Below are 15,234 nucleotides of genomic sequence, written 5' to 3' on the forward strand. Positions count from 1 at the left end.
CGACTTGGTAGCCCATCTCTCACCCTGGTATGACGTCCGCTATGACGTCACTAGGCATGACATGACGTCAGAGGTCATTCTAAATGTCACGCGTGGCTACCGGCCGGCGCTGCGTGACGACTCGATTTGGTAGCCCATCTCTCACCCTGGTATGACGCCAGAGGTCATTCTAAAGGTCAAACGTGGCTACGTTCCGCCGCTACCCAAAAGGTCGTTCATGAGCGTAGCATTGCTTTCGCAATAAAAAACGCTCGTTTGTTCTGCAATGTCAGCGATTGTAATGAACCCCAGTTGGTATGAATCATTCCCAGGCGCTACAGTATGACGCTCCTCACAGTCCATGTGTTGACAAGGGGTGTAAAACCACTGCTGAAAGAACTGGGCACATTCCCTTTGTACTGGAGTTTATTTTTTACGGCGCAGCCTTGCCATTCTTTCTTCTGCGGTTGCTTCGGGACATTGAGTCTTCGAATCAGTAGCAGCTACCGCTGGGCCCGCACCTATAAGGAAGGCAGCATTCAACCGAAGGACCACACTAGAAAAGAACAGGAACCAAAAATTTGATTAGCAATAATTTTTTCGCATATCCTGGTAGTTAATCAAACGTGAGCGCATGGACTGAGTGGCAGCACAAAAATTTTATTGACGGTTTTTTTTTTTATCGAAAATACATTTCCGCTGCTTATGAAAAAAAAAATGTTGGCTGTGAGTTTTAGTTACTCCTCGTAATAGCTGATTTTAGTAACATGATACATGATGATTTTAGTAACATGATAACATGAGTAACATGATACGATTTTAGTAACATGATTTTAGTAACATCATAAAGGGAATTTGCAATGAATGCTTAATATACGCATATTATTCAGAGTAATTTTTATACCAGGATCATGTGTGTTGCAATAAGTTTGCAGAAGTATATATAAAAAACTGTCAACTCTGCCAACTTTCTACAAGGAAGAGTGCGTAATGGTATAGAACTCGCTGCTATTCCAGAGAGCACGAAACATTTGAAAACGAGTGTCACTAACGATTACCAGTAACATACGAGTGGTGTATACTTTTCTCTTGAGGTATATAAAAAAATTGTCATTTATGATGTGAGAGAACTTGCTATATGCGCTCCACCCCATTTTTATTCTTCCAGTTATTTTCCTATGATGACTCGCATCGGCGCTCACAACCTGCCCTAAGAAAGCCTATTCCCTTTCCACTTCCAGCACCTCGCTACCAATTGCAGAAACGTGGAGGCTAACGAAAAGGGTTCAGCTTAAAGGGACACTGAGGAGAGCACTATTAATATATTTTTTATAGCAAAATCCGATAGTTCGGCATGTCATGGCTTTGTTGCCACTTGGCCGGCAGCGAAAAATGCATTTATTTCTAAGAGATTTGGATTCGAAGTTGAAAAGGTTTTTCCCGCCGCTGTGATTCAAACTTGGGATTCGGCTATGACGACAGAGGACTAAGTGACGTAAACATCACGTGATGCAGACTCCGTGATTTCTGGCTGCCAGCAGTGCGGCCTAGCAGCAGCCGAAAAGAAAGCTACCGCCGGCCGCACGTTGAAGGCATCTATCGGCTATTGCGGCCGTCGCTACAGTCGCTTCGCTTACGTTTGCACCGGCGTTTTGTGAGCGTTACGATGGATCTCGTTCTCGAAGTCGTCAACGAAGTTCTCGCAAATAGACACCTTTAGCATACCGTGTACCTTGATACCGCTAGCGGAATACCGGGAGCCCGCCTAACGCCGGCGAGCAGGCGCTGATTGGTCCCGATGCTTCAGGCGAGCGCGTAGCTGCCCGGCACGTGGCGCCATCTGGCGACGTCAAGGAGATTTGCGCATGCATTGGCTGCGCCTCAGTGATTTGTGCTTCTCGTGTCCTAGCGTTGCTAGAACCATTGGTTCCAGCAACACTGTTTTGTTATATGACGTCATGACGCTTGTACTTGCGAGTTTGGCCTGTGGCGGCGATACCTGTATTTTGGATCTCGCTCTTTTCTACGTTACAAGAGCTTTGTTGTCAGTTTGAGTGGCGTTTTTGTAATCAGGAGCTGGTATTCTGTCGGTACAAGCCAACTTCAATTTCTCCTCAGTGTCCCTTTAAGTAAAAAACAACGCAGCGGGCTACGGAGAGAATAATGATAGGTGTAACGTTAAGAGACCGGAACCGAGCGGAGTGGGTAAGAGAACAAACGCGGGAAATTGACATCCTGGTCGAAATCAAGAGGAAGAAATGGGCTTGAGCAGGACATGTAAAGCGAAAGCAAGATAACCGCTGGTCCTTAAGGGTAACGGAGTGTATTCCAAGAGAAGGCAAGCGTAGCAGGGGTGGCAGAAAGTTATGTGGGCAGATGAGATTAAGAAGTTTGCGGGGACACTTTGGACGCAGCTGGCAAAATACAGTGTTAATTGGAGAGATATGAGAGAGGAATTTGCCTTGCAGTAGGTGTAGTCAGGCTGATGATGATGGTCAGTAATGAGTTGGCGCTTCCATGAACACCGAACAACATTCGCTCCCGTATTATGAATAATAAGCGTCTTGATTATTGTTAGTATTAAGGTTTCAATAAGGGAATGAATAACCATAAACTTAATGGTCAGCGCAGCCATACGGCTATAAAGGAAATTATGCAATTTCCAGGTCTTACTTCGCGTTGGTATACTGAATCGCAATACTAATTTTCATTTTCACATGATTTGCAACAGTTTGATAGAAAGGGCGAAAAGTCATATGGACACAGACAAACATGATAGGATATCAGAAATACTCTTGCCGTGCGTGCGAAATTACGAAGTATTGCTGTGACCATGTTTAGATGGTCGGTGTGGAGTATACTGCCTCAATTACGACCAAACAGCATAGTCGCAAGCATATTAAATAGCATTAAACACTTGTTTGAATACGAAGCTTAATCTCCAGCTCTTAAAAGCAATTAGTCGTTGATAACTAACTTGGTTAACTAAGTTTAAAGCGCCAGGACAAATGTATTCCTAATTTCAGAGCAATTTGAGTTGGTATATTGATGCGAAAGGACTATTCGGCGCGGTCAAACCCGTGCAAGAATCTAGTGGTGTTCCAGACCCTGAAGGTGAAGAAATAAAAACAAAACATTGCCATGACTGGGCATTCAACCTGCTGGGTGCAAACAGGTTAGCTTCGCTTTCCACTGCACGAGAGCACTATGCTATTACCGGATTTGTTTCCTTTACTGCATGTTGCGCAAGTACAGACACACGCCAACAAAAATTACGGACTTTACGTATTTTAACAAGCAAACTCATCACTTCAATGACTTCTTCGCGGTAGCCATCTTTTCTGGGGATGCCACGCAGCTGACATATATACTCTACGAAATAACTGCGCGCAAGCAATACTTTAGGATCACAATTCTGACAGCCATTCAAAACCGCCAGGTCACATGCACACCAAGAAAAAAAAGCACATCAAATGGAATCACCTCCTTGTTAAGAGCGAGAAACCGAAAATCTCTGGGTGTGAGCGAGGGGCCTTTTTTTACGAGTACTTTGCCGGGCGTCGCAGAAGAATGCAGCGTCCCACCAATCGAGGAATTTAGATTTGACATTCTCTGGTTTTCAGCATATGAAGTATGCAGTCCCCCGTGGCAGAAACACGCTTCTCTCATATATACATGTTTTGACAGTCAAGGCATCTTTATGGAGTTTGTAGAAGAATTTTTTAACTCCCGCTGGGAGCATCATTTTCTTATCCTGTTTTAGAACATCTTAATGTATACTCTGTCCTCCGCCGTACGCTGGTTCTGGAACCGTAATGTCTACTATGTCCGATTCAACATCTTGAGTTTCACATTGGTGAGGTACGCCATTGAAAATTGTGCTGTCAGAAATCGACAAGCCCTAACCAATTCCCGAAAGCACCTGCTAACAGCGCATCTTAGAAACGCCTTAGAAGAAACGATTATATTTGGAAGAGCAGACGAGAGGCGCCGTTCCTGAAATGTACGAAGAAAAGGGTAGCTTCGGTACCCGAGAAACAAGAACCTGGACACCAGTTGTTTCACAACGAGATTAGGTAGCGCCAGGCCTTTAGCAGCTGAAGGCCGAGAAGGTTGTCTTGACTTGTTCTCTTATAGGTTGATTGCCACACAGACATCGCAAACACAGGGTGGAACTATGCTATCACCGCAGCCGATCACGCCTCGTGTTAACTGCAACGCACTCTTACTCTGTGCATTGCACATCTTCGTCTTCATCAACTTCCATCTACGGTGCGAACAGGTCAGAAACCTCGGTCAGAGCAAACCCATGTACCAATCAGGCTAAACATATGTTTTTGCATGTCTACTCGGCTTAACTAATTTAAAACCTTGCCACTTTTTCACATTGTTGCTCACAGTTCTGCCACCATTTTGTATTTGCGCAAGGTTGTCTAGAAAGGCAAATTAAGCAGTAACTTTTATTATCATCCACCGGTGCGCATCTGTTCTACTGCAGAGGAAAGGCACATTTTTCTCACAAATTTCTCAGTTCAGCAAAATTCTTTTAGTTCGTGATTTTTCTTTTGCGGTCGTACAAGGGCTCTTAGGTGGATATTTAATCTATAAGATTCGATATTCGGAAACCTGCTCCTCCTTAGGAGATTCTCTTATACTAATTCACCTTTTACAAAAGCAATATTTATTTCCTGTCTTGCATAGCAAAAGCATCACCCAAGTATCACTTTATTTTTCATCCTCTGCTTGCTTCAACTCGATACAGCTGTTCATACAAAACAATATTGTACAGCTACTGCGACAAGGACACCAGTCACTGCAAAGATGTTGGTGTTAACGACACTATATCACGACACTTTTATAGGCTCATGAAATAGGCACTCCGGCAAGTTCTTCGCCTGTTTTTGCACAAGCTTTTTCGCCAGTTTTATGAATATTGATGCAACGTTTGGCATTGTCCCCTGTAGTGCATTTTTTTATGATGAACACTGACTCAGCGCACATTTTTTCGACTCTGCAATTTTTTAACGATAAGCACATTGCTGATTGTTTATTGTTTCTGTCTCTTTTTCATTTAGCTCCATTATGACCTCTTTTTCTCTTCTCTCAAAGGGCGAACCCGTTGGTGGTGGCATCCAAGTATCAAAGACGCACTGCAAGGCATCCCATTTCAAGCGACGCTCCAAGAGAATCCGGATGTTAGTAAAACGTGAATACTATATCGCAGTGCGTTCCAGCGGGCATTTTGGGAGCGTTGACAACCGAAAAACAAATTCCTGCGTATGCGTGCATCTCGCCTCGTTATCTCCGCGGTGTTTAACCATACAGAATCAATATATGTACTTACCCTCTCTCCATAGTCACGGCAGCTAATTCTTGCCTGTGCGTGCGACCCCGGTGTAATTTGGAATCTCATTTTCAAGCGTGACTGCGGCGTTGCCTTCCGTCGCTGCGGGGCAGAATCGAAGCTCTATTTAGACCGGATATTTGTTTCATCACAAAAATCCGGCGCATTCTCTTGATAGTTTTCTTTTAAACCAACACGAGTGCAATATGTCGAGCTTTCATTATGGCTTGCATTTTTAAGCATACACAGGTGACCAGCACAAGTTGTACTATATCTACATGTTATCGTGCTCTAATCTTCACTAGATCAGTATCACCGAAAGTTAAGGTTGTGTGGGCAACAAAAGATAAAAAAATACATAGATGCCGCTACCACCGGCTCATTACGCCAGTAAGAGTTTTGCGTTAACATCTGGCGAATCCCATAGACTACACCACACCGCCATTCCCCTAATAATGTTGACAGCCCATCCGTTTCGGTAAGTACAATATCTGTTTAAATATATCAGCAGGAAGAATTTTAAATACCAATTCTTTTGTGAGAAATGTGTTTATTTCTACCGGATTAACGTCAGTATACCGAGAAAGAGCCAAATAACTCATTTGTACTGATGACAATAATGTTGTATAAGTGACCTCAGTGGGTTCAAAAGAGCAGACCGGATCGCGGATGGCCCACAACAGCTGCTTTCATGTGACGTAAACGTGACTTCCCTGAGTGAAATTGAGGAGCGTCAGCCGTGGCGGCAGCCACCGGGTCTCAACCCAGGTGGAAACACCAGCTCCCACTTAACACTGCCGATTTGAAGGAGGACGGGTTCTTTCAGCGGATGTTCCAGCCCGATCAGTACAAGTCTGGCATATTAACATGCGCTCGCTCACTGGCTAGCTACTCCGAATGAAGCCGGCATCGCTCCGTGTGAACGATATTCGTTCTGGTGTGCTTGTAGTCCCTTGGGAATTGCGGTGTGCGTCTAGCATAGTTTCATGCGCTGCATACATTTTGCGTTCACATGCTCAACGTTTCATTGTTCGGTTGGTGTATGAGCGCGAATCCTGTCTCTTTTTTTTTTTTTTTACTCCGAAGCGAAAGCGGATGAAAGACACCGCTTAGTGAGGGAGAGATCTTAATGCTTCTAGCACTTGCGAAGAGGTTTCAACTGCAGGTGCTTGTTTTCTGCCGCATCGGTTTTCATACAGAACGTGCTAGGCATCCATAGACTCTTAATACATGCATGGCTCCTACCATAGGATCGTTTATTGCACGAAAAAATTTCCTATCGCATTCGGGTGCTTCAATACGGCGCTGATAATGAGAGTATACTACACTTCTGGCCGGAATTCATGTTGGAAGCTACCAAACTCCTACGGAACTTCCAGAGCCGTGCATGCCTGAATGCGAGTATGGCGATATCAAGAGGACGTGTGAACTTTCGTCGATGGTCTGCTGAATTGTTGACGTCCGAACCGGATGCCGAGCCCGCTATCAACTCACGCTCTCGCGTGCGGGTCATCCGTGAAGCGGTTCGCAAGTCTGCACACACCATTACCTGGTATTTCTTCGAACACTTTCAAAAATTTTCAAAAAAAAGGCTTTTTTGGGGCAAAAATATGGGTTTTGCGGCATAGTATTAGAAGCGTTGATAGACACTATAAAACATGGGAATTGTCTTAAATAGCAAGCTCGTTAACTAATTTTTAATAATTAACTTTTAACTAGTAGATTTAGGCGCCCAGTTGCATTCAGATATTTGTAGCCGGTCTTTAGCAAAAGCCATACCAGATTATATAATTTTGAAAACACGATTACCATTGGCACTGTGGCTCCACAAAATTTGGCTTTTTCGACTAGTTAGGTCCACTAGAGGGTTTGCCTTGCCTGCATGCTGTGGAAAGCACATGTATTTTCGCACGAGGCAGCTAAATTTTCTAGAGCTACAGCGGTGAGGGTAACGGCATTTTGAAATTCTATAAATCATATGGTTATTAGTAACGGCCTGCTACAGATCACAGATTGAACTAGGCGCCTAACTCTATCACTTAAACACTTAATTATTAGAAATTAGTTAATCTGCCTACTACATAACACGATTGAACGGTTTTCTGGTATCCGCCAGCACTTGTAGTACTATGCCGCAAAAGACATATTTTTACCCCAAAAAGCCTAATTCGAAAATTTTTCAAAATGTTCTAATTCTTTGGCCTACTGCGAAACACACTCATTTCTAATGGCGCGTTCCCGGAGGCCTCAGCCAAACGCTCCAGTGCTCGTAACTAGTCGAAAAAGACAAATTTTGCGAAGCAAGAGCGTCAAGTGTAATCGTGTTTTCGAAATTCTAAAATCTGGTATGGCTGTTACTAAAGACGAGTTACAAATATCTAAATGCAACTGAGCGCCAGCTCTACTAGTTAAAAGTTCACTATTAAAAATTAGTGGAACAGCTTACTATTTCAGACGATTCACATGTTATCTGGTGTCTGCCAACGCTTCTAGTACAATGCCGCAAAAGGAATATTTTTACCCCAAAAAGCATACACCCCGTATATTTAGCAGAATGTTTTTAGCACATTTTGTTAGCACAAATGTAGCACAGTATATTTAGCATAATGTGTATTTAGCACAATGTATTTAGCACAATTCTCAGGTGAATTGCGCAACACACTCATTTCTAATGGCTCCTTCCCGGAGGCATCAGTCAAGCCCTGGAGCATTGGCTAGCTTGCTGTACTGCTCAAAGAGGGCGCCACGAGTCAATGCGCTCTCGCGCACACCAATTTAGAGCCCACTTGCTAACACATTCCCCTCCGCATCAATCGCATTTATAGCCCGTAAATTGTTTTTTAAATTTCTGGGAGAAAGACACTTATGTCTAATGGCTCGTTCCCCGAGGCCTCAGTCAATTTTGTTTTCTTTTTGCATACTAATTTAAAAGCCAAACAGAAAAGCAGCAGAACTTGCAGGTTGCTAAACCCGTCATTTGATTGTTATTTAAATCAGTTTATCGTTTGGAAGATAGGTTATAAGCGTAATAAAATTGAGAAAAGAAGTCGTCACTTTGGACAAAATATCTTTTGTGAGAGCACTGGAAAGCCAAATCTTTCTGAATTTCATATTAAATAACACGCATGTTGGGAGGTGCCTTACAGAATAGGATTCTGTCGAATTTTTATTAGCGGCGTGTATTAACATCGGGGAAAATACATGGAGAGCCGTTGGCACAGAACTCATAGCCTTGACAGATTAAGCAGCTTCAGAGATACCTGAAATTCTCGAGATGAGTGTAAGGAAAAACATTTCGCCATCCGCTTACATTTAGGGTAGATATCCACATCCCCACCTCCCAAAAGAGCACTTAACGCTCTCAGCGCAGAGGAATGCTAATTTTTTTTGCTATATTTAAATGCCAGACATTTAAAGTTGCGTCGCTCTAACGCACATGCTGGACGTGTTAAAACCATTTTTTGAACGTCCTTGTGGCTGCCTGTCTAGAAAAAAATCATCTCTTGTCTTCCCTTGGCTTCATTCTTCAGTGCATATATGCTTGTAGTTCAGAATGGCGCAAAAGACACACACACAGGAAAAAAGGGGATGACACAAAGAGCGCCTCTTCTTCTGCAAGTTCTTCTGCAACGCATATATGCTATCTGTAAACATCTTAGGGCAATAATGCCTACACAAAAAATTTGGCGTGAAATGATTTCCCTGCTTTTTTCTCATTACTTTCTAGATGCAGGATCAAAATGATTTCTTGTTCTAAGAGTGAAACGACCTGATTTTTGAGATTCCGCTTCCGTGTCATCAAAAGCCTCAAGGTTTTTTGGTGCACTCAGCCCGCTTGGAGGGTTCTCCGTCTTAGCAAGAGGTAAAACATCGGCGATTGGGACCTCTTTCTTTCTTCTTTCATTTCTTTCTTTCTTTCTTCCTTTCTTCCTTTCCTTTCTTCTCTCTCTCTCGCTTTCTTCCTTTCCTTCTTTCTTTCTTCCTTCCTTTCTTTCTTTCTTTCTTTCTTTCTTTCTTTCTTTCTTTCTTTCTTTCTTCTGTCACTCCCTCCTGTGTTATTTTTCTTGTGGCGTGGTTCGGATGTCCACCGATGTATGTGTGACACTTACTGCGTCATTTTCTTTCCTCAAAACCAATTTTAATTTTTATTTTGGTGATTATGACCGACCTTTTGCCTTGCGTGTAATAGTGTTTTTTTTTCCTATTTCTAAAGGCAGTAATCCAGACAGTAATCAATAGCTTGCTAAAATTTTGCAGCACTGTAGCCTTTCTACTATTCGCCTGCATACCGTAGCCAATGTGCGGCAATTTCATGAGGCAGAGATTTTAACGAAATCCCAGCAAGGTCATTCATATATTAGCATGGAATGCCGGGTCTTATGAGGTTGCATGTTTGCTCGTCCAGCGCGCATTTACACTAACCGTACGTTATTAGGCAACATCGATACTTTTGAAGAAAAAAAAGTACATCATTCTTTTCGCTGACTATTAGGGAGTCATGCTTTCGAATAGTTCCACAGCATTTTAAGGCAATACCTGAAATATAATCGTAAAAACCGAAGAACAGTTACTTACTTTTTCAGCGGATGCACAAACACTAAGTGCGACGATCAGCGCGAACACGACGGTGCCTTTAGAGAAAACCATAGCTCTTCTGCAACAACAAAACATCATTCGAAGTAAGGTGAGCAAGGTTGGTCCATATTCTTGAAATACTACGATAATTATTATTACTAATCTCACAAAATAACGCCTCGTGTCTATATTTCTAGCCATTGTCTAGAGAAAACATTTTTTGCTTCAACACTCTGTGGCAAGAAATTCGGCCTTTAAAATTTTATTGCCCCCCTAGTGACGTGTTTAAGTTAGCTAACGTGGAGTTACTTGTATCCAATGCGGTAGAATTTGAAGGGGTCGTTGCTTTTATCGGTGGCGATTCGCGGGGCTTGTGAGAACGAGGTTGTTTTTCCGAAGTTGCACTAGTCCTGTGTGAGGTTGTCTATTTGATACGTGGGCCTGCTGTTGTTTGAATAACTTTCTTCCTACATGAGTCAACACTACGTGCACCAGCCATGGTTCACAGGCTGAGGGTTTACACAGAAGTCACCTCCTTTGGGCATTTTGTGTCATTTGAGGTTTGGTCCGTCTATGAAATATACGTGCGTTAGCGCGAAAGTGGCATCCGTGACTTACTGTGATTACCTAGAATGAGAATCACGTTGACACCTCAGCCATGAAAACTTGCATCCTGCGATTTCGATGTGCTGCTTAAAGTTTTCACTCAAAAAGAACTTGAGATGATCGGCTTATTTACAGTGCAGTGCAAACAAGGTTCTAACAAATGTCATCAGCGTTCTCCTCACGAGTGCAGCGGTCGCCTGAAAAACTTTGCTGACGTCTCAATTCACTCGATCGTGACAATATTACTTCAGCGCGTTAAACAGGATTGCCATTAACAAGCTCTCGCAATTTGTGTTCTACTGAATTACTCATTTTTAACTAGGTTAAAAAACTTATATTGTATGACGGCTTCAAATGTTGCGAGTTTTGTAACGTTCTTCACGCTGTAAGTTTAAAAGAAACTGTACATTTTAGTAGCAACAGTTTGGGCGTGCATCAAGATTTTTTGCTTTACTCACTCGAACTGGCTCCGGCGTGTCAGATCTTGTGGGAGTATATATTTGATATCCTCAGGATTTCCTCAGCTCCCGATGGCAACCATGCAAATGAATGTTTTTTTTCGCATCTGGAGACCTTCTGGAAAGGGAGAAAACGGCCGCCCCTGAAAGCAGTCTTACTTTGTGCAAATCCTTAACAGACACGGTCACTGAAGACGATGAGAACGGCGTTTCATTTTGGGGTGCCAATAGTGCAGCCATATCGAAAGGCGCAGCCAGCACAGCTTTGAGAGCGCCATGAATGTTTCGCAATCTTTTCTTTCTTTCTTCTTTCTTGTCAAGGATCCCATTAATCTGACCTTTTCAGGTGTGCGTGCACCTGTACCTAGATCTCTCATCATTGAATGTGCCCCTCGTTTAACAACACTTTCCTGACATCAAGGTGCTACGAAATGTCGACCTTAGTTTGAAACGATTCAGTTTACATAATTACCATGCATGAAAGGCAAGCGCTGATAATCAGGCTGCAAATATTCTTGCAAGCAAGAAAGGTAGCAAAGAAGAACACAGGGCAAATGAAGCGTAAGCATTCTTCCACTCCTCATATAAAGGCTCCAAACGTCGCTGGTGTGAAACGTAACAGCTTTAGATTTAAAATGCTGAATAGAAGTCGCAGAATATGCTTGCGGTCCGCTATTATCCTGCTGTCATTGAAAGAACTCGCATACTAATTGATCTGGTGCATGATAGGAAATGAGGCGGTCTATTGGATGTGAAGTACGTTCGGATATACTATAAAGACAGAGTAACTCATTTTGGCTTGAGCAGGAGTTGAATGTACCAATCACGTAGGCGGAAGTTTTTCACTCTTGTCAGCAAAGTTACGTTCAAAGTATAAGTGTATAAAAGGGCACACACCTGACAGTCCCAAACCATTGCTCTGGATTTCCAATGGTTATAGGGTGCATCTTTTGCGAGTGTGAAAATGTGGATGCCAATGAAGCTTGTGGATTATGAGCTCGCGAAGTCTGCTTCTACTTCGCCGCAATAACAGACCGACTGAAGGATGAACGGCGCACGGACGGGTGATGGAATGTATATAGAGGGTGACTGTAGAGTTAGCATATTTATAAAAAAATGACGCTGATGATCCCGTGATTGCCGCCGATACTGAGTGTGCTTTAGAATCTGCGGACAAAAGTTACAGAAGGTGGGCACTGTTTAGTTACTAATTAATCAAATTATGCTAATGATATTTTTAATAATTCCTTTATACTGCACCCTGATATCATAGTCTTGAAAAATGCATTCATTCGCGACCAATAGACGGTTGGCGAACTTGCGAAGTCCAATAGATTTGAGACATTCATCAATTAAACTACTGCTTTTTCTCAGCGTGCGCAGGAACTGAACTCATGAAGTGACAAGCCGATTCTTATCGCGTGTTGCAGTCCAATGCTTATCCGTTCTCAGAGCGTTTTTGATAAGCCGTGTGTGAAACTTCTGGAGCCATTTCCTCACAAGCGCTTTCATCGCCGCTAAAACAGCACGGATGCACGCCCACGACACCCCTACTATAAATTCAGTCGTTAGCCAGCGTGCCATTTTGAACTATTGGCACCTTTCGCTTGCGGCTACCGTAACAATGCGCCATTGTAACGCGACAGCGTATAGGAGCTCTTCTAGCAGGAAATCCGGCCCCGCCGTTGGCAAACTCGTCGTCATTGACCGTGAGCGGAAAATTCACGAAAAGTCTCTAAAGAGGCAACCCTGGAGTGAGGTGCGCCGGCTATGTAACATATCCTTGTGACGTTATCGCAACCTTCTCACCGGACTGTGCGCAAACTGACCCCCGTGGCAGGCGGCACTTAAATTATTCATTGTCCGCACTAGGTTTCCGCGTAAAACAATTTGGGTTCCACAAGCCCCATCGACGGCAGCAGCTGCCATCGCAGGCCAGTGGCGCATTGCTTTCCACTGCACCACTGCACCAGGAGCTGTATAAGGATCTTTAGGGATGTATGAATGTTAATTACAGAAACCAATTTGGCAATTATGGGCATTAACCCATTAAAGCTATTATATCATACACTTTAGGGGGATGTTAACTGTCCCCTCATATCAATTTTTTGTATTGCTTTTAAAACAGTGCTGTCTATCATCGCGAAATTCCCATCCTCAAACCTGCACTGCAATTTTTTTATATAGCTCAGCCCAAACAGTCTAATGCGTGAAAATTGCCAAATGTAGGCGGTCCTCTTCTTCCATGCTATATCCTTTTCTAGGAAAACAACCTATCACGAAAGGAGACGCCGATTCATCGACACGCTTGAAGAATCCGCCGGTTGCTAGGGACAACCGCAGAGGAGGCCAATGCTGACGCAAGGCGCCCACATAGCCAGTCTGGGAAATGTTTTTTTTTCCATCATTATTTCCGGACATAAAGGCATGCTGGAGAGCGGTATTATAAGGCGAGAAAATGTGTTCCGTCGATTTGAGAGATGCCTCGAAAGAATGCTGAACCGCAAAGGTATTAATCGTTAAAATGCGCCAAATTTTCTACCATTTCCAGATATACGGCATGCAGAATCGTGGTTGCTACCACGTTTTTTGGAGTGCTTCTGAATAGGCTTTCACAAAGAAACTCCGTGACTGCATAGAAGAGCAGGGGTACCAACACATGCTACCACTTTTAGAAACGGTATTTTAGGAACTTTATTTTATTTAGAGTCCACGTCCTGCTTTAACATATTCACAGCTTGCCATACTTCATCCTACAGCTGTGGGATTCATTGTGAGATGTAAGCACGATTGGCGCACATTTACACTCATATGACAAAGAAATATGCTTAGTTCCACAGGCGCATGTCTGAACAGTATTTCTCCACATTTACTGTTCTGACTGACTATTTCCACACAGCACAAAGTGGGCTTTGAAGTTTGGACACTTGTCGGTCCGATTTGGGCAGCATAGCTGATCCGCTGTGGGACAAATGTGAGTTTTTAAACAGGGGCCAGCATGGGCCGCATGTGGGCTGCCCACAAACATCCTGGTGGGTCCCAATAGGGATTGATGTGCGCAGCGCATGTAAGGCTGCACACATTCGTCGTGCATTGCATAATGAAGGCCCCTTAGCTCTCCCATGGGTCGTACTTTAGACGGATGTGGGCAACCCTGCAAGAAAGAAGTTTTGATTTTCATTTTTATTAGCTCCTCCAGCACCGAGTTGGGACCTGTGCCAGTTCAATGGCGGCAAGCCCGATTTGGGCTTACAAACATGCGGCCCGCCGGTGGACCGATGTGGGTATTTTAATGAGAGCCTGAACTCAGTTGCTCCGTTGTGCCCACACGGAAAAATGTCAAAGATGATTTTTTTTTTTAAATGTAAGGCCAACATAAGCAGCAAAGCTGAACTTTTCTTGCAAGTACTACAGCATGTGGGCAATGCGTGCTGCCATCAACGACGCCATGCTTGACCTATTCGAAGCTGCTCATATATGCGTGTCTCGCAATATAATAAAGTGTGGAGGGTTGAAGACAGTTCAAAGCGACCTGGTGAAGTGGTGCAGATTTTTCTGATCATGGTGTGGCCATTTTACACAGTTTGAACTAGTGTGAGAGCCTTAACCATGCACATTATGAAACCGAGTGAATATGCTAAAAATTATCGTATAGATCTTGGATAAGATTAAGTGATCAGCATTATGACTTAATTTCGCGAATTGAAAGAAGTCATGCACGGTCGCATGCACACACTCGGTGTGTTAAGCTCCGCTACGGCTAATGTGGGACCGACCGCGGCTTTGCAGCGGCGGCCCATTGGGCTTGCTTCGTTTTTTCCTGCATTCAGCCCGCATTTATGTTTCATCATCCCTCAACTCACCGATATGACCGATCTGGGCAGCGTGCGCGCACGCGCATTTTCCAGCCCCGCCAAGGCACACGTTCGACCTACAGCCGTTTCCTCTAGGTAGGCGCAGTAAGGCTTCACGAGATTTTTCTCGCATACATCGAACATTCACGTTGCGTCTGCCTTCAACTAACCGACAAGGGCTTGATGTGGGCAACATCCGGGCCCGCCAGTTGTCAAGCACCGCCAAAACCGATTTAGGGTCCACAGCGGTTTTGTGGAGGTAGCTCCATTTACTTGACCAGGATTTTGCCACAGTGAGCCCACGTTAATGTTTCATGTACCCTGAAGCGTCAGCAAGACACCGACGTGGGCTAGATGCAGCAACGTGGTCTGAGTTAGCCCTAGGAGCGCCGATATCGAATCCGCGTTGCATTACGAG

At 43.8% G+C, this 15,234-nt stretch overlaps 1 protein-coding gene across 5 annotated transcripts in view; it reads right to left on the reverse strand.

The window, feature by feature from the left end:
• Positions 1-410: 410 nt before the first annotated feature.
• Positions 411-15,234, reverse strand: part of LOC149359406 (uncharacterized) — a 38,910-nt gene continuing 24,086 nt past the window's right edge. For 3 of the 5 annotated variants that reach the window (XM_089571620.1, XM_089571618.1, XM_089571619.1), the window contains 3 exons: positions 9,899-9,977; positions 5,324-5,425; positions 417-535 (listed from right to left, as the gene is read on the reverse strand). In XM_089571620.1, the coding sequence (XP_089427746.1) occupies positions 473-535; positions 5,324-5,425; positions 9,899-9,977 (244 nt within the window). In that variant the 3' untranslated portion in view covers positions 417-472. Of the gene's footprint in view, positions 536-5,323; positions 5,426-9,898; positions 9,978-10,962; positions 11,246-15,234 lie in introns of those variants that run through there. The other 2 variants (XR_016288775.1, XM_089571621.1) reach the window with 2 other exon arrangements.

Source organism: Amblyomma mixtum, chromosome 2 (assembly GCF_055824585.1).
Source record: "Amblyomma mixtum isolate Tamu chromosome 2, ASM5582458v1, whole genome shotgun sequence".
Taxonomy (NCBI): Eukaryota; Metazoa; Arthropoda; class Arachnida; order Ixodida; family Ixodidae; genus Amblyomma; species Amblyomma mixtum.